Source organism: Pagrus pagrus, assembly GCF_965226575.1.
Source record: "Pagrus pagrus genome assembly, chromosome: 20".
NCBI classification, from domain to species: Eukaryota; Metazoa; Chordata; class Actinopteri; order Spariformes; family Sparidae; genus Pagrus; species Pagrus pagrus.
In genome coordinates this window covers 6,866,999-6,890,228 of record NC_140207.1, presented here as the reverse complement: position 1 = coordinate 6,890,228, position 23,230 = coordinate 6,866,999, and the positions used below count along the sequence as shown (strand labels likewise).

The window sequence follows — 23,230 nt, the reverse complement described above, 5'->3', positions numbered from 1 at the left end:
TAGTTGATTTAAATCCATTTTTCATAGCTGCTCTGAAAGCCTCATCAAAGCCAATATCTCTGAAAACATCTGCCTTGCTGTTGTGGTCCTGACTGACAAGGTTAGAGGTTAGATTTGAGATGAAAACTTAAGAATTGTATTCTTCCTCAAACATGAATACAGCGCTTTTGAATTTCACATCTGACTGAAAACATTATGACTATTCTGAGAAAAGGAGTACAGCCGTTCCCACTTACCACAAGGCTGTTGAACTAAACCTTACTTTAAAAAGGAACATTTAATTAAAAACTCCTCATATTTCTTAAAATGAAAATATGAAAAAATTCAAGTGAGGAGAGTCTGGCTTGCTTTGCTTTGAGATTTATTCTGTCTGATGCTTATTAAAAAAGGGTCTGGCGTCACCTGGGAGTATGGAACATAGCAGGCCTGGTCTCAAGTAGTTCTTTCATTTCTCTCTTTTGCAAACAAAGATGAGGGATTCAGATTTTCCTAATTTTATGCCGTATTGACGTTGTGCTTCCTGTTGCTTTCTTGATGCTGTTTGTTGCATTAATCCATCACGGACAGCAGATGTCTCTACTTTCAAACACAAATGTTTCTCTTTGCTGTTTGCAGATGTAAAAATGTGTACACCTTTTTCCTCATCCAAAGAAATATCTTTTTTTTAAGTTTAACAGCCCTAAAAAGCCATTTTTACAACAACTGATTTTGACCTATAGCCTAGTGCATGAACCAGTAATCATATCCGCTGTATTGATTTATTCGCCTATCGCAATATTCACTTTGAGGGGGTTTCATCAGTTAAAAGTTTCAAAGTAAAAGCAAATAGAAGACCATTTGTCATTTTTTGGAGAGTGTGCGAGCTGCAGCAGTTTCAGAGGAGAGCGATATTGATTGAATTGCTGCTACTTGTGCTGCAACCAGAGTCGTTTGTTTCCACTGCACAATTCATCTTGGGCCAAAAAAAGGTGTTGTCATTTAACCTACGTGATAACAATGTGATAAGGTTGGTTTCTGATTTGTTAATTTTGTTTTTTTCACAAGGGAGATGACACAATAAGATACCTTCCCTCTCATCCTATTATCATTATCTTTTTAACAAGGTGCGAGTGCGACCTGTAGCCCCCTTGTTGCGTGTCGTCCCCCCTTTCTCTTATCCCACTTCCTGTCATCTCTAAACTGTCATATCAAAATAAAACCATAAAAAAACACTTCAACAAAAAAGTAATAGTATAGATCTTTGATCCTCTCGCTGGTCCGCAACTAAACGTTGCAACTTGTCCTGACTTCCTTCTTTGCTGCTGCAATAATTACTACAGCCACTAGAGGTTGCAACTGAACAAAAAAATGTGAATATGGGTCGTTATAAACTGCTTTCACAGTCGACCTTTACTGTCATTTTTCTGATGACGAGTATACAGGATACAAAACGGTATAGAATTTAGTCCACTGGTTTCAGAAAGGAGTCCAACTGTATGTAAGCTTATGAGAAAATGACCCTACTTCTCCCTTGATTTATTACCTCAGTAAACAGTTTCCTCATGAGTTTATGTTCTCAATTGCTGGTTACAAGTTTTCATCAATACAGCATGATGTTGTGAATCATGGTCCCATTAAGAGTAAAACAGACGACAAAGCAGGGTGTGCATTGGGGTGTGGCTACGTTGTGTTTGATCCGATCAGGATATCCTCCCCAGTTCCACCATCTTGTCCAAACGTGGTCACTTCTGGCTTCAAAAAACAAAGATGGCGACAACCACAATGGTGGTTTGGTGGTCGATGGGGTTCTTTATCAATCATTAACAGAAGGGGAAGCTATTAAAATGAAGAATCCAAGTTGAATATCAGTGAAATAAAGGTCAGCAAACACTTATTTGCCTATTTTTCCTACATACATCATAATATTTCAACTTAGTCTCACTCCATATTGTTGGATATCGGTTCTTCTTCGTAGTAGTTGCTCTACGCCCCCCTCATTTTTTTGGCAAGGGAGGTGGCACCCCCCTCTTGTCCCCCCTCAAATCACCTACTGAATATAGTAGAATGAATCACACAAAATCAACATCCAGGCCGCTTCCTTATCCTTGTCTCCTTAGCAACACAATCCCCTTTGCAAGTAAGATGAGATGCACCTTTTCTCCATCTTGCCCAGAGGTTTCTGGAATATGATTTTTGTGCCAGTGTCCCAGTATGCTCATACGGAGTAAGATAATAATCAGAGCGAGTTTTATAATGAAGAGACTGCTGCCGAATGCCACATCCTCCTTGTTATAATACAGAAAAGGATCTATCACTGCTTTGTAGTGCGAAACTAAGAAGCGACTGTGCCATGTTGAAGGTCACAGACAGTATTTGATGTCAGGTTTTGGTCTTTTTTCAAAGGTTAGACTGGCAGAAATTCTGAAGTAAAAAGTGTGTACCATGGATGAATCTTCACTGAATTATTCCCAGGGTAAAGTCTGAATAAATCTGAAGCCTTTTGAAGAGTAGTAGAGTCGCAAAAAATGCACTTTGTGCCAACACATTTTGCATTTTTAGCCACGCTAGCAGACTGAAATATCTCATCAACTAACGGATGCATTGCTGTGAACATTTTTGTCCCCAGAAGAGATTGTAAAAACATGAATTGTCCCCGAGGCTGAATCCTATTGACTTTGGTGATCTAGTTTTCTTGTAGTGACACAATGAGGTCAACATTTTGGCTTTACGTGACTATCTGATGGACTGACATGAAAGTCAGCACAGACTCATGTTGGCTCATGATGAATTGGAATAACTTCTGACCTTTAACTGAGCAGCACCATCATCAGCAGAAAATATTTATCAGATATTTTTTGGTTTTTGACCAAAGACAGCGGCAGGGATGACATATTTCTGCAGGTTAACCTTGGAAGTTAGCATCGCCATGGTTCCTTTGACAAAATGCCTGTTTACGAGTTTATAATACTTCCATGTTTTTTTGGCAAGATAACAACAGACTCGCATGACTTTACAACATGCTATTCACACTAGCAACTAGAGCTGTGGACACCTCCTGCAGAGAATTAGCATGAAATTGAAACTTGCTCAAGAATTTTACATATTTTTAAAAATCTTTTATACATTAAAGATTCTGGATTCTCATTCCCAAGTCGTCAAATACTGACGCTTCGGGTTTCCCAACTCGTCAGGTCGTGTGGCCCCGGGCACCTCTTGGCGATGCCTCGGCCCGCTCGGTCGTCCTCCTGGATCCACACACTTTACATATGTTATATAATTTGTATCAGATATCAGATATAGCAATTTGTAAATTGTGATTTTGTTGTTCTGTTCTGTGTGTGCCGCATCTATTGCATGTCAGTCCGTCCTGGGAGAGGGATCCCTCCTCTGTGGCTCTCCTCAGAGGATGACGTTCACCGGACATGTTGTACAGCCCGACCGAGGCAATGTGATCATGATTTTGGGCTACATAAATAAAACTGATTTGATTGAATTGACTTTAGGATGGTGGCCAGCCTGTCACACAATCCCAGTGCGTCAGCATTTGGAAAGGGGGGGGGCCATGACCTCAGTATTTCTAAAATCCTGGCTCCGGCCCTGAGTGTGATCAAAATGAACCCTGACAGAGTTGTTTTGCTACATTATGTATATTTCTTTTCCTTGCCGTCTGATTTTTTTTGCTTCCTAATCTCCATGATTTATAATTTCCCTTCCGCTGTGTGTGTGTGTGTGTGTGTGTGTGTGTGTGTGTGTGTGTGTGTGTGTGTGTGTGTGGATGAGATGCACTGTACTCCCCCCCCCTCTCCCGTCTCTGAGCATGGTATGATCCTCGCTTCAGCAGCGCCTCCGTCTGAAGGGCTAATTTATATCCAGTCACAAAGTATCGCAGCAAGACCAAGTCCCCGCTGTTCCCTCTCCGTCGCTGTCTCGTGGTAACCGAACGCGGATCTTGAACGAGCGCAAAGCTGGACCCGTACATAATGACCATGTACAAGGGGAAGCGTCGCAACCACCGATGTAAGTTCACACACAGCGTCTTTTCACCGCGGGCTGCATCTTTATGCTGATGTCGACAGATACAAGTTGCCTTTTGTTGATTGCATCCCGGATCCGCAGGCCCGGTTAAGTTGCCGTATTGTGCGTGGAAATGTGGTTTTTACGCGCAGCTGCGAGGTGCCAAAGTTAAACGCAGAAGCGCCACTGGCTCATGCTGCGCGAAAAAGCTCTCGTCTGCATGTATTTTTCTTAATATGTCAGTGCTTCCTTGACTAATAGGAAGTCAAGCCACCTGCTGCTGCTGCTGCTGCTGCACGATTAGTGTTTGCGCCGAGCTGTTAGTTTGGAGAGCCATCCCCGCACCTGCTCTGTTGTGATGCTCATTCAAACTGCTGAAGTAAGCGCACAGTATCATGAAATAATATGTGTCGACTCATCAGGGCTGAAGAGGGAGCTCATTATAATGTAAACAGTCGTTTTAGGTTTTAATTCGCGTTCATCCATCTCATGGCCACAGTTCCAGTGCGCACACGTATCTTCCTTTGGTGGATACACAGTTTGGAAGCAGAAATATCAGCAATTCAGCTTCTTAACTGTGAGGATTTGCTACTTTTCTTTGCCTAATGTGGCTGCAAACTGTCTTTGTCAGACAGAAGAGGCAATGTCGAGGTCTAGGGGCATGGCCAGTGTGATTTCTAAGAATTTTATGATGTTTATGGATCCAGCTGTGATGTGATTAATCAGTTCACTTAGAAAATAGGACGCAGATTGGTTGCTATGGTGCAGACCTATAACTGTATAATATGGGCGCTATTATACAGCCATACTGCAAGCCTGGGCCAGTGCATATGGACGATGCTGGCACACCAGGGCCACCAAGAATCTGTCGAGTGCGACTAAACATTTTGAGGTTTCTTTTTGAAACAGTTTAGATTATCGCAATATCTTAGTTGCATGTGATTTAATTGAAGAAAACATGTGTTTACACCTTTTACCCAATGTAAAATCAATTATGAGGCGTGCCTACATTATGTGCTGGTGCGCCTAAATGGAAAAAACAGTCGTTTTACAGTCACGCATACCCACGACTGTCCTGCCTGCAGAGTGTGATGCAGCTGCTGTTTAAGAAAAACAGATTTTTTCTTCTCCTCAGCAGAGGAAATGCAGAACTATATTGTGCACTGTGTAGGCTACAAATAGCACTGCGTGACTTTCTGCATGTAAAGCCTTGTAAGGTGAGAAGAAAAGCCAAAGTTGGAAGTCATGCACAGAGGAGTCAGTGTGCAGAGAAAGGGTAGGCGAAGAAATCCAGGAGCTCCAACGAGCAGGGAGAATGTAAAATAAAATAAAAATCTGTGCTCAAATTGCTGAAGATGTTGAGCTTATTTTACAGGCTGTTCTGGACTTTAACCTTCAGGTGGCTGGTCCGAGCCCCTTCTGTGTATTTTTTAGATAGGGGACGAACTCGCCGATGCTTGAAATGGGTTCAGGATGTGATACGTCTGAGTTTGATGGATAACGGACAGTAAACCTGTTGATATTAAGATGTCTGTTCTTATTATGTTCTGATCAAAAATGAGAAAACCAATGTTGGCTTTGTTGTCATTAGATGCACTTTCAACCAGCTGGATCCAGGTCAGAGCTGCAGCGATTAATCGATTAATCGGTTAGTTGTCAACTGATGAATTGATTGCCAACTATTTTGATAATCGATTAATTGGTTTGAGTCATTCTTTAAGGTACAAAGCCAAAAATTCTCAGATTCCAGCTTCTTAAATGTGAATATTTTCTACATTGTATTGGCCTTGATTGACATTTTCACCATTTTCTTACATCTTATAGATCAAACAGTTAATCAATTATCTGAGAAAGTTATCAACAGATTGATCGACAATGAAAATAATCAGCCTTGGTCCAGATGCAATTCAACACCTATCTTATCTGAAGCACCTTGGTCAGCTCCTCAGAATGTGTTGAAAAATGTAGGACTGTGACTTCTACCTACTCGTTGCCATCGTCTTCATCAGGCATTTCTGCAATCAGCTCCCTGACTGCAAATTCAGAGGCTGAGTGCGTTGAAGCGCGAGCAGTGTCAAGCACTGGTGGCTGGAAGAGGTGGCCAGGAGAAAATAGTGAAGGACTCCCTCGCTGTTGAAACCTCACACCTCGTGCTTCTTTTTTTGCCTTCAGTTCGTGTGGCTTTTCAGCAGCATATACTGTGGTATGATGGATGTTTGAGTGACATATAATATGGCAAATATACGTTATATATATATCTCGAGAGAGAGAGACTTGTGTAGGTGTAACATTTGCAATCGGCTTGTTTGAGACTGCAGCAATTTATTATTTATTTCTTGGCCCCGGCTGCTCTTACTTTGAAATGTGCTCTGCAACAGTGCTGCATGGACATGATGAAAATGTAAGCTTTTGCAAATAGTGATTGTTTATTAATTAGAGAGTAATAATCTGCTACACATCTCTGCTTTGTTGCCATGATTGTGCTGTGTTAAAGAAATCCCCATCCCCGTTCAGCTAATACCTCCCGGGGGGAGGATGGGGGGATTTATCTTTGTAGCTTTGTTCTTTTTTCAAAAGGTGAACTCTGCTGCCCGCGAGCGTGTTTATGCCGTCGCCTTTTGTGATTAATTTAATTAGAGGAAGGAGAAAAAAAAAAGTCGCTCTCGGCCCTTTTTTTTTTTCTTTTTTCTGACGAGTCTGTGAGCACGAGTATTTGAGTTGAAGTCCATAAATATTTAAGATTTTGCAGCTCAGGAATCTTTGGAGATCAAATGGGGTTTCAGCCCTCTGCACCACTGGGACACACACTGTGCACATGTGTGTGTGTGTGTGCGTCTGTGTACTGTGTGTCATTCTTCAGGCGAAGGGAGGCTTTGATACATGCTAATGAAAACTTCCCCTGGACACAAGCTCCTGAGACTCGACTCCCGCACCTTTTCTTTCTTTCTTTTTCCCTGCACATGCTCGTCCTGCGTTCTCCTTGTTTCTTGCAATTTGTGTGTGATTGAAGGCTGCAGCGCATGACGATTGAGTGTGTGTGTGTCTGTGCTGCAGATGTTAGGTTGTGTGTGGAGGAGTGGTTTCGGGGGTTGGGGTGTTACATCTTCTGTCAGATGTCCTCCATGTATCTGAAGATCTCAAGCCACGTGTCAAGGGCATCTGTGGTTGGTGCGTGCACGAGCGGGAAGATTGCGTGCGTGTATACTGCCTCCTAGACCAGACCTCTTTTCAGCTCAGCTCCATTTTGCCCTAAAATTTCAGTTTGGATGTCCGTGCATGGGAAGGAATACAAATCACGCGCATCACAATCTGCGGCTCGTCCTCTCTTGAATAAATCACAAGCAATTAGAGAATATAATCCATTCCAGATACTCTAGTTGCCACCTACGATGCAGTTGCTACAGTTTCAGTTTCACCAGCTGTGCCCCCACACTTTTATTATTTTATTTTTTTTGTGTTGTTTTTTTCAACTTGTCCAAGCGCCCGCGTCACGCTCTGCTCCGCTCCGTCCTGAGAATTTGATTTTTATCTGTCAGAAAAGGACCCTAATGAGAGTCCTCGGTGGATGATGAAATAATGTGACAGAGTTGTCACAAGATGTCGCTCCCCCAGAGTCCTTGTCTCTCACACTGGCGGCTCCACTCGCGTTTAGTGGAGCAAAGGCAGTTTGGACTGTTGCCAGGAGAAGCACCAATCAGTGTGAAATAAAGACAAGCATTCAGTGACACACACACACAAACACACAAACACACAAACACGTCCGAGCACCGATGCACAGAGAAAACACAGGCACTCACAGCTAAAATGACGCCTTATTATCCACGTCCCTATGTGCAATAAGCTTTTTGTGAAATGATGCAAAATGGCAAAAGAAGCAGAATATTTTAGCACAACATGCTCCGGTGAATGGCGTGTGTTAATATTGGATCTAATGTGCACAGTCGACAGATAATGCGACTGCAGCAGTGTACCAGTCTAAAGAACGGTACAATGAATGTCTGTCAAGTGTCAGGGCGAGCACATGGAAATAATTAGGGAACTTGTAACGCCTCGCTCTGTCTCTCTTCCCATCGCGGCGCCCGTCTCTCACATGCACGCCAGCACACCTATTCTGGGACGTGCAACATCGTATCTGAAGGGCAAGAACACAATCTCTACATGTAGGCCAGCAGTATGCCTGTGAAATTTCCCCTCTATCAGTAATTCTCTTTATTTCCTGGTTTAAATGAAATATAAATGCATAAGTGGGAATCGTAGAGCAGAACGATGTCAGCTCAAATATTTCTGTTGTAGGTTCAACGCTAAAGAGCCTGAAAAGGGGCCTATTTTTAGCAGGGAGGCAAGTCTGTGTTGATAACCTGATTATCAACGGTTGCCATCATTGTTTCTCAGAGATTGTTCGTACGCGTTTGTTTTTCCTGCCTCGTGCCCCGCCGCTAAGCTCCCTCGCCGCGCCACGTTCATCCGTCCAGCCGCCCGAATCGTCCGCTCTTTGAAGTGCATCATTGTTGACTTGCGCGAGACAGCTCGCTGGGTTTTACAGGTCACACAGAAGGGTGTGATCTCAAACCGATGCCACGCTTTTATCTGTTCCGCCGGTGCCTGAAGGGGCCGAGGATTACGAGCTGATCCCCTCGGACTCTGGTCCACGCGACCTCAGAGAGGCGCCGAGGCAGGGCAGCAGACTAGAAGTCACACTTGAGTGTTTACAGAGGGAGAGATGCTCCAGTTTTATAATAGGATGTTCACTGAGATGTTGTAGTCTTATAATAAAATGGCTTTTTAGGGGAACTCTGTGGCACAGAGTGGATTGATGGAAGGGGGATGTGAAGAGGGAAGAGGATGAGCTAGGAGTATGCCAACGACATAGAAGTAGAATGAAAACAGACATCAGTTATTAATTAATGTCATTTTCTTGAGCAAACTTACAAAATATGCTCCGGTCACAGCCTCTTAAATGGTAGCACTTGCTGGCTTTCCATGATATTGAACCACCCAACCCACCAGCCACCCCGACTCAGACTGTTCTCACTCTTCATGCTACTGCACTAGAGGGGCGCTAATATGTTACTGAAAATTGAACCTTATCTTTTAGTTTGGGACAAAACCATCCGTTTTTGACAGCCTGTTTTTCATCAGGAAATCGACCGTAAATGTTGACCGTGTGAACAGCCAAATTCTCGTTTTTCGTCCAAGGTGGCGACCTCTAGTGGTCATAGTAATTATTACGGCAGCAAAGGAGGAAGTTAGGTGAAGTAAAGAGTTATTTTAACTCACTAACGTAGTTACGTCACATACGAAACATAACTTGGTTCGCTTTGTGACCAAATTTACATAGTAATGTAGTTATTTTAAGCCGAACCACAATGTTTTCTTGTCTTGTCTTGTGTCTTGTGGTTGGCAAAGACTTCACCTTGGACTTTGGGATTCTGTGATTTGTATATGTCTTTGTTTTTGCCTTGCCTGCCTTGCCTTGCCTAATCATATTTTGCAAAATAAGAAATAAGGAAAATAATAATTGTGACATCTTATATAGGTTGCAATGAAGTAAACGGTGTATTCTCTTCATTTATCGAAGCGATCCACTGTGAAATAAGCATTGCAAATTTAAGATTATCCAAATAACGATAGGTATCTCCTGAGGACAGCCTTGTTTTCTCAGGACACCTTAAAAGGATGTTTGGAGCTCAACAGAAACGCACCAGTGTGTTGAAGCCCGTGTCACCTTGAAAGTTGTGAGGCAGCAGGTTTTCTATGAGCAGGAATGAATGGCTTGGAATCTCAATTTTGTTCTTCATTCACACTTCGCCGAGTGTAAATCATGACGCACAGAATTAACCAACAAAGTAATAACGTGATTGTAATAATGTGAAGTCGCTCTGCCTTTGATGGCACAGTAATACGAGTTATTGAACACGGGTTTGGTAAAATCCTCACATCACAGTATATTACCTTTATTGAATGATCTGTTGACCATTCTCTTGATTAATCAATGAATTGCTTTGCCGATCAAATGTCAGATTATAGTGAAAAACACCCATGTTTATTTACAAGGGCCCAATGTGAAACTTAACTTGACCAATATCCCCAAACTACATACTCACATTTGAGAAGCTGGAACCAGAAAAAGTTAGGTATTTTTGCATTATTGAAGCAGTTAATCGATTATTGCCTCACATTTTATATCATCATATCGTCCACTTGACGCGGAAGAATACGGTTTGCAAACTAAAATTTCAGATCCAAACAGAAAAATGTGGAGAGCCACCTGACCTCACCTTGAATAGCCCTGTTTGATGTTTGATCTTCAAAGGTTCCAGGTACACCACCTTTGATATGCAGATATCCACGCTGTCTCCTCGCCGCTTGTTTTTCCATATAATTAAACACCAGCCGTCCACGACGCCAGCCTGCAACTGTTTTCGGAGAAGCGTCGGTAAACAAGCTGTCTTTTTTTTTTTTTTGCTGGTGCTGAGAGGGAACAGCAAACCGCTTATTTCAGTTTTTGAATGGACCGAATTGCCTGGTGACCTTGATTGAGGGGCTCGCCGGGCACAGAGAGCAGAGAACAAGGCTAATGTCTCACAGTGGAGTGATTGAAATGTGAGGGATGATTCAGCACGGAGCTGAAAGGCTTCTGTGAAAATCAGAAGCGGTCAGGGCACAGCGAGGATCCACTGTGAAAGGCAGATTTGATTGTAATTCACTCTGAGATTTCGAGGAAATCTGTCATTTTAACTTGTCAGTCCATACCTGCGATACGGCCGGCCCGTATCAGCCCTCGGAAATATATCACAGGAGCAAAGATGAAAGGCGTATCTGGAGTTTTTATGATGCCCACACCAGTCAGGGCCTTGCCTGCAGGTCATGATGTACAGCGTTTGGTATTAGATGTGGCAGTTCCTTCATCTCAGACCTCCTGCCTTCCTCACAGACCGGCCCAGCCTCACAATTGAGAGACGAATTTCCTACATCCCTACCTGTCCCTTCTGCACGTCCATCACCTGCTCGATCCAGCTCCTTCGCCACGTTCTCGACTCTCAGCTTTACGTCCCTCCCGCCGAGGAACAATTTGCATGATTACTTACTTTGTTCAATTAATTAAGACATTGGGGAGATTGGCGCCGGAGTTTCTCGTTCCGTGAGGAGATGATCGGCAGCTCCCTCCGTGTCCCCGCTCTCTCACTCTTTCTAGCTCTCCGTCTTTGCCTTTTAATGTTTTATCTCATCAAACAGACAGTTGACGTTTGCGAGGAGAGGGGACTGAAATGAAAGAGCGAGCAAAGGGAGGAAGTGACAAATGCGTTGTAGAGCCATCAGCTCTGGTCCGTGGGGAATTTTCCTCTCTTTTTGTAAAAGAAAAGAAGACATTTTTCATTCTCTCAAGGTCCCCGTTGATTCGTTTAAAGGGAGTTTATTGCAGTCAATCACCTGTTCGCTGTGCTGCACGTCTGCGATATGACTCAAAAGGCAACACCAAAGCTTTTTAGGTAATCAGGAGGGGAGAAGATAGAGGGTGTTTCTAGGTTAGCAAGTCTGCCCTATAAATTAAATATCACAGGTTTAATCCGTTGGACATATTTGTATGAAGAGGCTTTAATTGAACTTCTTGTTCCAAAATGTTCTTTTAATGAAATCATCAAAGTTTCTAACCGCAGATACATGAAGGGCCTCGGGATGATTTGATGATACCACACTGTAGGTTTATGTCTTCGCTACCAGTTTTATATTTCATCGAAATCAGAGTTTTTTTCACTTGTGTGGCCTGGCAGGTGGTTTTTAATACTTCAGTGCCCCTTAGCTTCAGCCGCTGCCAGTTGAAATCTCCCCCTTTGAATTGGGAAAACACATCAGGGGTCAGGGGTGCGAAGGGGTTGGACCTTGGTGATGCTTCGCCGAAGTACAGCCTCAAAGAGTGGCGACCTCGCTGTAGATCTGTTCACAAAAGTGGAAAGCACAGGAGGTGTTGGGTTTTTCTCAACAAATACAACTGGCTAGTTGTAGTTTACTTCTTTACTTGCACTCAACCCAGATGTTAAAGCAAGTGGTCACAAAGGCTTGCTGCAGTCCATCCTCATCCAAAAATAACCATACAGGTCGACTGTGAAAGCAGCTTATTATGACTCATATTGACCTTTTCTGTTTGCCGGCGACCTCTGTTGGCTGTAGTTATTATTACAGCAGCAGAGGAGGAAGTCAGGCAAAGTGTAGTCTGACTTGCCGGATGTAGACTGATGTAACAACAACATCCAAGCTAGCAACCTGCACACTGAAACTGGCAATTTTCTAACCCGTTACCTTTTCATTTGTAGGGATTTAGTCATTTTATTGCCAGGGCTCGCCTCCCCACATGCAGACCAAGTTTCCCCCGACACTATGTTGCAGGTAAACTGTATCCCGAGTTAAGTGGCGCCCAAGGAGACTGTGGTTGCATTTAAGAAACGAGAACTGGTGCTATCAGACACTTCTCCAGCGCTGACACAGTGCGAGACGAGGCAAAGAAGTTTCATGAGTATGGAGGAGTTCAGGGATGGAAGCTCAGGGTAAAACAAGCACATGACTTTCACCAAGGAGGCCGGAAGTCAACAGTGAGTTATTTAAGGTAGTAACTTCACATACAGTACATGATGTGACTGAAGTTACATAAGTAATGTAGCTATTTTGACCCAAACCCCAATGTTTTCCTAAACTTAACTAAGTTGTTTTCTCGCCTAAACCCAGCGATACTTTGAGCGTGCGCTGCAATGGTCATGTCGTTGCGATAGTCACTGGCAATCAACCTATTCAGTCGTTTGGGTGAGGATGTGTTGTCCAACTACCAGTCACCTGACATTGTCCATTCTGAAATACAACTCTATTCCATGTTGATACAGTAATATCTTAAAATGTTCTTGCAGGTAAAAAGACACGATCGTCACTCCTAAAATACTGACTTATCATCCATGTATTCTCTTAAACACATCATACCTTGATATTATATCTTTTGCAACAGCTAGTAAATAGGCTGTTTGTGAGGAGCCGTGTGTCCTCAAAGAGAAGACAGTATCCTGCTTGTTTATTTTCAGTCTCTGTGGGAGGGTTCAGACATATTTAGGGTGATAACTGGCTCACATCACTTGTTGTTTTGTCTGTTATAGCTTCTGCGCCACACCGCAGCAGGAGTCCAAACAGGTCATTTGCAGCAGCAGAAACCAACAGAAATCAGCTGTGTGTTGGTTGCCGGGTTGTTTCTGTATCTGCTGAGGAAAATCTGAGTTAAAAGCAGGGGGAGTTTGGCATGCTAATTACCGCTGGTGTCTTTTCAGGCACAGCTGGTGTGACGCCAAGCGAGGGCATCAGTCACTTTAAGTGGGCTTTGGTCGAGAGAGCTTGCACCAAATTTCTGCTCTAGATGTAAATGGTATCGAGCCTGTGTTTATTAATGATTAACACAGTTTGTTTATCCTGATTATGACCGACTACACTGACGGATGTGGCTCGCCGTGTGTTTAGACAACAGTCTTTATCACGGCATTTGAAGGAAAAGCCAGAGCAAAACGAGCTATTGAAGGCTGAGCGATTGAGTTGTCATTATTCCAATAGCGCAGAGTTATGGCTAACGAGAGCGCCGTCGTGCAGAATAAATTGATTTTTCAGGAATCTAAGCTTCTGTCCATCTTCCAGCACTCTGCCCTCACTAATACAAAGAGGTTCTTTGGCTCTCGTGATGCGATCTATTCATCTCTTGCTTCGTCTGACCTTGCGGTAACCCCTGCTGCCCGTTGCCTGTTAGCTTTCCTCTGAAGCCATGGGCTATTAGCGAGGAGAGTGGAAAAAGTCAAAGGTAGAGAGAGAGAACAAGACAGACAGATTACAGTCTGATTTGTCGTGGCCGAGCGGGTTTTGTCCCTGCTCCGGTAGTTCATTCATATTCCTTCTCTGAATATAACGGTGTCCTCCAGTTCCCCGCGTTCTCACAGGACCCACCCTCTCCGTATGTTTTTGGGCCCTGTTGATTTTCACAGGAGTACTTTCCTCATCCCAGTCATTCCCCTGCAATATGTTGCCATATGGCTCAGTTTATAGCCCTGATTTATTCAAAGCCCCGACTTCTCTGTGTTATTCATCCCCTGCTAATGAAAGGAGGGGAGAAATAAGACTTGCAAAACCTTTCGTTGGCGGCGCAGGTGTCGAAAAAGAAAAGGGCCCACAGGTGATGCTCGGCGCCGAAAATGTCTCATAATGAGCTTCACTCGGCTCGCGCAGAGACACAGGATGTGAGAGAGAGTGACGGATGGCAAGGTGGGGTTATATAGCGTCTTGTGCGCGGGAGGGGAAGGTGGAGGGGGGTGGAGGTAGAGAAAGAGATGTTGAGGTATAGGCTGAGGCCGAGGGCAGAACGGGAAGCATGAGCAAGAGTAGTCTGAGGGAGACAGAGACGTAAAGCAACAAATGAGAGCAATAAAACACACGGGCAGGTTCCTTCAGGGAGTCACGGATCCTTGTTTTCTTGACAGAGGAACACCGGTCTGTCCTCAGTGATTACTTATGCTCTGTGCTTTTGTCTTTCCATTGCAATTTAGCTCCAGAACCTTTTCCCCCGCCAGGTTCCTGTGCCAATAGCAGCATTACCTTAAATATTTATACATAGCTGAGTTGTGTTTGTTTTGTTATCTATAGGCAGACAGACACCCCCTTTCTCTGAGCGATAGACGGTAGGAGTCGAGCTCAAGTGTAACTATAAATAATTTCAGGGCTGCCAAATTCAAATTGCATCATGCTCGTGTTCGCGCAGCTGCAAGGTCGAGCCCTTTTGTTTTATCCGCTGCCCGGACCGAGCAGTGCAACAGACCTTAACAAACCCTCGTTCAGCACCACAGACAGCTCCGCCCCGTCCGGCCCGGTCTCACTAAGCTGCAGATTGAGTAGGCATGGTACAAACCGATGGTACAAACCGATGGGATAGAGGACAATAACTGATAAACACTACATAAAGTGCAAAGTTTTGAGCAAAGTGTTATGCTAAAAGCTGCTTCTAAGGTGATCCTTAACAGCAAGTGTTACAAATTAGTTCCTCAAAGATTCTTTGAGAATTGAGGCAGAATTGAGGCTTTCATGAAAACATGTGGGTGCACCACCGATTCACCCAAGCCTATTCAAAGTAGGGCTCAACAGTTGATGGAGGGCTGTAAAAAGTGCCTTTGTACCAAAGCGGCTGGCAGCCTTTGCCTTTAACAATCCCAACAAATCAAAAATATAAGAAGTACTCAGTATTTCAGTACTACCTCTCCCCTTGAGATGAGTCACTGACAATTCAATACCTTTAGATTTTGGCCTGTGCGTCAGGAAAAAAAAGCAATTTGAAGACCATGTTGGGCATTTTTCACTATTTTCTGACATGATATTGGCTAAAGATTGATTATTGTGACTGATTAACTATGAAAATAATCTCTAGTTGCAGTCACGAAGTCCAAACTGATTTTAATTACTGTAGGGGCAGCTGTTGTCAGTAAGACAAACTGCAGTGTTTTCAGCATTTTTTAGAGGCTGAAATACACCAAGATCATAAAAAAAGTAATTACATTTTTATGGAATAAGATATTAACTTTCAGGGAAAGAGGAGCAGAGGCACTTTTTCACATAGCTAATGTATTAAGTTGGACTATTATTTCGGCTCACATCCACAAACTCAGTTGATCAGCAGACAAGATGGAGAAACCTGCAGAGCCCGGCTGTCACATGTGTACACAGCTGCAACTAACAGTTATTTTCATTATCGATGAAACGATGTTTTGTTTATGAAACGTCAGAAAAATCTGTTCTGTTAAATCTGTTCGTCCCACAGTCCAAAACCAACCCACTCGCCAGAATTAGTGTTTTTGCAAACCAGGGATATTTTTAAAACTTGTGGGATTAGGAAAAATCATTTCTTGGCCTTAAAATACTTGCTCTGATCACCACAAACATGGCAGGAGATGTCCTGACTTCTCGTTAAAAACACCCTGTTTCGATTGTTTCGAAATTGTTGAAGCGACATCGTCCCTCGTCAAAAAATATCCAGCAGTTCCTCACGTAGAAATGTTGGAATAAAAGCTGGCTTGGCAGCCTTATTACCTACATGTGTCTGTGGTTTGCAGAAACATTAACTGCCAACATTTTATTCTGTCCGCTGGGCTGCCAACACACGAAGATATTCAATTTACAAAAACAGAGAAAAGTGAGGAGAACAGGGAAATAGTCAACTAATAATTAAAATAGTTTCCGATTCCTTTTCTGTCGGTTGAATAAACCTTCGAATCATTTCGGCTCCAAACCCGTTCCCATCTGATAGCGTGGTATTGATCGAGCTCCAGTAGATTGAACTCTCACACCAGACTCTTCCAGTCAGTCTTCATCAAAGTGTGCAGAAGCTCTCCTCTCCTCGCAGATGCAACACTCGCCCGGTTTAGCTTGACTGGCAGGACAGAATAGTGGGGATTTGTCTGAACAGAGCGCCGTATACGAACCATACGGCAACACCGCAGTCGAGACGGAGATACGGCTTTTAGGCTGCTTGAGGTTTTTGGATGCTAATTATCATTTAGTGGGATTTTTGTGGGCTAATTAAAGGTTTAGTCTCCATATGTGTCCAAGTAAACCTTCAGGTTAATGAGAAAAATCATAATCATCCTAAAACGGCTTCATGGTCGGCCCCAAACATGCTCCGACGAGTCTGCAGACGCACATCCACGCACGCACACACTTGTTCGCTCATTTGGTCATGCAGCGCTGCATAAAAAGTCGGTGTTTTAGCACGTCTAAGTAGGTGGTATACAAACAGCCCGGGGTTTAATCCTATTTCTCGTGAGAGCAGCCACTGGGAGAAGGAGGCGAGAGTTTGCCAGAAGCTTATTTTCACCCCAGTGCAATTCCACTCCCAGGGATTGGGGTGCTTCCACTTGTTTAGTGCTTAGAGGAGAAGAGGATGGAGGAGGGGGGGCAGGGCATAAATAATTTAAGCAAATGTGTATGGCTGGAGGGGACGAAATGATAGTGAGAACACGGCCGCATGCAGAAAACAACAATTTGTCAGAGAGTGCCTTACAGGTACATAGATCACTTAAAAGGCACTTATCCAGAGTGAGTTTCGCAGCACAGTCGAGTCTTCGGTCTCTCAAGGGCACCTTGTTGATTGTGATATTGTTTCTTGGTCTTAAACTTTTTATCCCGCCAGTTATGAAGTGGTCTGTCTGAGTACCTCGCTGCGACAATCGCGCAGACGTTCGCAAAAGGTTGTTTGATATCAAAGACGGCATAAAAGAGCAGATGATTAGATTCTGCCGCCCTCAGTCAAACTACGCAGAGCGCATTCAAGTTTTTCACTCCGTTTGCCTCAAGAGATCCGTATTCTTCAGAGTCCTCTCTGTCTTTTATTCGTCTTTGTTGAGGCTAACGTTTGAATGGCTCATATACCTGACCTCAGATAGAAAGGCCCCTTTTAATACTAAAGTGAAAGTGTTATTCTCATTCAGCACTATTCTCTGCCTCGTGTCAGGGTTATAGACTCATGTCTGCACGCATAAAGTCCCTGGACTGTTTTCAGTGTGTTACTTTGGACCGGGTGCTTGTTTTGACCCACTGGCTCGTCTCCCGAAAGCCACTCAGACTGTGCACGAAATACGAGGACCTTGCAACAACCTTGGCAATGCACAGATAGCGATTTTGAAAAATTCTGCATCGCTGACTGGCTTGGTCACAAAACTTTGCACCTGACGGCAACATATTTTTATACAAAAGCACAAAGAGCCAGCGATAAATCAAAGCTGCCCTAAAATCCAGCTCTTGGTTGAGTTTTTCCTTCTATGCGTATTGTTTTTCATTGTTTTTATGTTTTCAAGGATTCTCTTCTACCTCGCATCAAGAATTTCATTTTGTAATCCTTCCAGTGCACCGTAGCAAGGTCTCCGGTCTTGCCTTAGAAAATTGGCTTCCACAATGCACCTCGACATCAGTGAATGTGCTCTATAGACCTCCCAGCTTTGTGTGTTTCTTATTGTGTTTCTTATTTAAATGTCACATGAAAGGTTGAGCGTTACAGTAAAGTGCAGAGCTTTACTCTTATTTAAAGATGTTCTGATACCATATTTTCCTTCTGATTCTGATACCTCGGCTTTGGGTGTTTAAAAAAAACAGCTGTATATACTGCTAACCCTGTGTGGATGTGATATGATTGCGATCATTGTTGTATAGCCTGGCTCAGATAAAACCTTGCAGAGGATGATTTCCGTACAACATTCTTGTATTATCTGTTTTGACAGTGAGTTTTAACCGAAAAAGAACAAATAAAGAAATCTAGGAATAAATAACAATCCCTTTAAAACTTACTCACAGAAGCTTCTGGCTTGCAGCACCGCACACTGAAGGGCAAAGATATTGACGGTGATACTGTGTCCACCCAGTGTGCAGACTCAGCAGAGACATGGGGCGCACGTTAGAGGTCCAAATGTCAGTAAGTAAAGCTGAACGTGTTCCCTCACTGTCTCACAAAGTTTGGGGAGAGCAGGTTCGTCGTGCTCTGTCGCGTGATGCGTCTTCAAATGCTCTATAAAGTTTGCTGTTGGGGTTGTCCAGAGTCGAATACATGTTGCTCGCTCCGTCTGACTCCTCTTCACCGTAATGTAGAAACGGGACCCCGCTACTTCTCAGTTAGCTCCGTTAGCTCTGCTTAACGTTACAAACCGGCAATCAACTTCTTCTACTACCGCTCTGAAAACAGTAGTTGCAACGGGCTGCACAGCGCAACTTCCTGTGTTGACTGTTAGAGCAAGGAAGAAGAATTGATTTCTGGTGTGTATCATTAAGCAGAGCTAACGGAGCTAGCTGGGAAGTAGCAGGGTCCCATTACTAAATTACGTGGTATCGGTTCGGTGCGTAGACTCACATACTCGCCGATACAGTGACGGCGGTATCGGTTGCATTTCTGATACTGGTATTGGAATCGAAACAACTCCTATGTCAAAAGACGACAGCCTTTCCTCGCTTCCATAATTTTATAATGCAAACATAAGACATTAAGGATGCTTCACAGGAGTTTCCACCCATACTTTAATCATCACAGATGTCGAAATGCCTTACAAGTACAATACACAGCGTCAGCGCACAATGTTGTACGAATTGTTTATTTATTGCTCATGAATGCTCAAGTGTTACGGCTAAATCATTACGTATGCATCATTCATGTAAAGGCTGTTCACAGACGTGCAGGGATGACTGACATGCGGTTCGTCTCTCTGTTTGTGTTTCCGCAGACATAAACATGGCAGGCGAGCCCAAGCCATACAGGCCCAAAGCAGGCTCCAAACGGCCGCTCTCAGCCGTCTACAGGTAAGACAAAAAACTCCTCCGCATGCAGCTCTCCGGCATTAATACCCACCATCTTTCACATCCCGCTGCTCCAGCTCTGATGTAAATGTGGAGTAATATTTGGAATATGAGGATTCCTATTATGTCCATTTTTTTCTTCTTTTGAACCTTGAATCTCTAATTGAGTTTTTAATGCTCTCCACATCCCCCCCCCCCCCGACTGTGACTGGAGTTTGTTTCGGCATGGGTCCGTAAAGCTCAAAGGAGATGCTGTTGTATAAGCTTCATTAGGCATGACCCTGATTTTCTGCCCCGCACGCAACTCCTGGTCACAAACAGATCAAAGCGGGGCTTGTTTACTGCAGTCTAATGTGAAAGAGGGGCAGACATGTTGTTTTCTATTCACCGGGACACTTTTCTTGTGCTCTCTGATACTCGATTCCACTAACAGAGCTTACATTCCCACTAATTACTCCCTCTGAATAGCTGGTTTGTTGCATTGCACGTCTTATTTTTACTAATTTATTAGTGTGTGCATTGTGTTAATATAAGACCCCTCATTTGCATGTTATAGCTGCGGCTGAAAACAGGCAGGGTGTTGTATGGTAATTATGGAAACGGGAACAGGAGAGGCAAAAACCAACACTACTCTAAATTGAAATAGTAATACATTAATCCTAATTAAAATTCCTGTGTGAGTAGCAGCGTTTCATAAACAGCTCCTTCTCTGCACCTCTTCTCTTTATTTTTTCTCCGTCTGAATACTGAATTAGCAGCCATCCTGAGCGTGTACTTAACATTGATTTTCCTCCACAGGGTCTAAGAAAAGATTTTTCTTCTCCTTCCGACTGTACTTCCCCGTCTGAAACTTTGTATTTCTTTGTTGATCTGTGGGTCTGTGCATGCCAGCGTGGCTCAGGCTCGCCGCGTAACCTGCAGTGAGCTTTAGGCGCAAACTAGAGCGTGTCCGCTCGAATCGAAACGGCTCGAGTTTGATCTGCTTACTTTTGACAGATCCAGAATGGCTCCTCTAAATACAGCCCATCCCTCTCCTTATCTCTTTCTCCCCGTCTCCGATCCCTCCTCCCCCCTTCTGTCTCTCTGTTTGTCTCTCTCACAGTGGTTATGAATTTGATTACGAGTACTACAGGGATGATTTCTACAGCAGGTATGTATCGTTTGCATTACGTTATCAAGTTCAATCGAGAAGCGGTTCGCTGTTTGTCAAGCCCCGTCTGCCTTAGTTGCTGTTGCTATGCCTGTCAAGCTTTCTGCCAGGGTAAAATCATAACAGCTGCAGATTTACCACTCGAAATTCTGACTGTTTTTTTAACATGAGGTCCCTGATGTGTGAAAGTAGAGAAAAGCAGGCTTTTCATATCGAACTGGCTGAAATGACAGCAGGTTGTGTCAGCTGCAGCTAGCTAACTTATTAAGCTATCGTAACCGACTTGATTGCCGAGTTGGTTGATGACGCTGGTTCCTGCTGACTTTCGAATACTTTCAGCTGAGAATCTTTGAGAAACCTTGAAATGTAGGTTTCACTAAATATGATTGCTAGATTCAGGTCAAAAGTTTGCAGTATTTATACTCTCTCTTCCTTTCGACAGCGTATTGACTCGCGCACATCATTTTCTAAGGTCGAACCAAAAGAAAAAACTGAATATTTCTTCTGTCATTCTGCTGTTCTCTGCTATTAGTCGTATCTCGTCATGTTATAGCCTTGTATTGTTGTATTTATCTCTAGGCCTAATGAAAATCTTTTACAATGATCTTTTTTCAAATCTTCCCCATTTTATGGGAAATGATATTGAATAATGATATTTTTCTAGGTATTGTGTCGAAGTTAGAATTTCCAGTATCTTGAAAATATTACTCACCAGTTGGTCATCCATGTTGAGGACACGGAAATAAAGAAAAAGCCTTATTTTGCAGTGCTAAGTAAGTAAGTAAGCAAACTAGCTAACGGCAGCTTCAGTTAGCAGCAGTTATGTTACGTTGAGATTTAAGTATGAATTTGAAAGGTGGCCATTTCTTACATCTTCCACCGTTAACATTACAAAAGAAAAGGCATTCAGGATGAAGACTGAGCTAACCTCTGGTAATACTACAAAGTGGATGTGAAAGGAAACTTACCTTTCAACCCCAGAAACTAATGTAGTTAGTCAACAATGTTCTCCTTGGCCTTCAAAGTAACAGTTGCTACTACTTACTAATCGTTACTAGTTTAGTGAGCTAGTTAGCCGGACATGCTAACGACATGCAGGTAAACACGCTGTTTAATCCATTCTTTACACTTTCTTTCTTCTGCTTTAAGTTTTGGTAAAGGCCAAAAGAAATGCTGAATAATGCGCTGAATGTGTTATTACCTGGAGACATCCTGGCGCTGCTAGTTATGATTGCTAAGCTATTGTCGGACAATCTCGGTACAGGGCAGCGAACAGTCGGTATGACGTCTCTCTTTCTCATTAAGAGTCCCCCGTTAGATGTATTTCAGCACCCTTCCCGCAGAGGCACCTTCAAATAGTCAACTTGTCAAAATGGCTGAACAGATCAAGCATGCAACTCAAACACGCTGATGAAGGGAGCACTTGTTTTCTCTCTCATTTATCCGCCAGTGATCAGAGTGCTTATCTGCGGAGAGACATTTTCCTAAATGTCAGACTTGTTGAGAGCCGTGACAGACGTCTGCTGTCACGACGAACATTCAAAGCTGACACCTTCATCTGACATTTAGCGCCCTCTCCTTTTCATCCTCTTCACTTTCTCGAGATACGTGAAAGGATTATTTGCATGCGAGGCCTCGACAGTTGCAAAGAAAAGTCAGTCTTTGGTTTTGTGTGCGCCGAGAAATCCATAGAAAATCTCTCTTGAAGTACAATACGGGGAGCAGATAAAAGGCTGTGGAAGGAAGTGGTGGTGAAATAAACTGGAGAATATTTTAGCGCTCATCAATAGACACTCTCTGAGTCCTATAGGGCCTTTTAGAAAAGAAAGTTACTTCTATAAAAAGTGTAAAAGGTGAAGTGTAACATTCTTGTTTCTTTCTTTCCTCAAGGCTTTTTGACTACCACGGCAGAGTGGCCCCCCCACCCAGAGCCGTGATCCCTCTCAAACGCTCCAGGGTGCTCGCTCCCTCTTCCCGCCGGGGGAAGACCTCCTTCCCCATCAAAACATCCTCCTCCTCCTCCTCTTCATCCTCCAGACCTCCCACATCATCCTCCTCCTCCGGGCTCAAACGTACGTACCATATAAGGTGCTTTTTCACTTGCCTTTGTGTTAACGCTGGACTGAAGTCACATTTTTGCTTTCATTTCATTTGTATTTTTCAAAAGAACACCGCCTAATTACGCTAATGGCATTCTGTCCTTTTCAAGGCTTAATGCAAATCTCGACAAACAACAGCTCAGAGAGAGAGAAAGTGGTGGCATGATTCAGCTCTCGCCGCTACAAAAAAAAAAAAAGCTATTTAATTCACTCTCGCAGCTCAGAACATGCCACGCCGCAATGTAGAGCAAAAAAACACTAAATCGCAAACACAAATATAATCCGAGCTTTGCGAGCGGCGCCCGTTCTGCGGCGCTCTTGCTTGTCATCTAGGATCCATCTGGATCTCATTTGCTCCTCTTGATTAACTGTAGATGCATTCTGACGACCTAAATGTAATTAATGTGAGATTGGAGGCCGTCCCTGCGGAGCTGTGGTCAGCTGTGTTTTCCTAAACCTAAGTCTCTATCCGTCTATGTGTAATTGGCTACAGTGTTTGTTTCATTGTTGCCTGTCAAGGCCGGTGTTATCAGCCCGAGCAGCTTGGTAAGGTCTGCAGCTGCAGCTGGTGTTATATATATATATATATATATATATATATAGATATATATAGATATAAAATAGCCCATCTCCCATCCTCTTTGTGGAC

General features: G+C 43.4%; 1 protein-coding gene across 6 annotated transcripts in view; it reads left to right on the top strand.

Annotated features, from left to right (window-relative positions):
- The window catches only part of LOC311249074 (RALY RNA binding protein like), a 109,420-nt gene that overhangs the window by 72,301 nt on the left and 13,889 nt on the right, over positions 1–23,230 (top strand). For 5 of the 6 annotated variants that reach the window (XM_084339802.1, XM_084339801.1, XM_084339800.1 and 2 more), the window contains 3 exons: positions 19,260–19,335; positions 20,435–20,482; positions 22,373–22,554. In XM_084339802.1, coding sequence (XP_084195928.1) covers positions 19,260–19,335; positions 20,435–20,482; positions 22,373–22,554 — 306 coding nt within the window. Of the gene's footprint in view, positions 1–3,820; positions 3,997–19,259; positions 19,336–20,434; positions 20,483–22,372; positions 22,555–23,230 lie in introns of those variants that run through there. The other variant, XM_084339803.1, reaches the window with a different exon arrangement.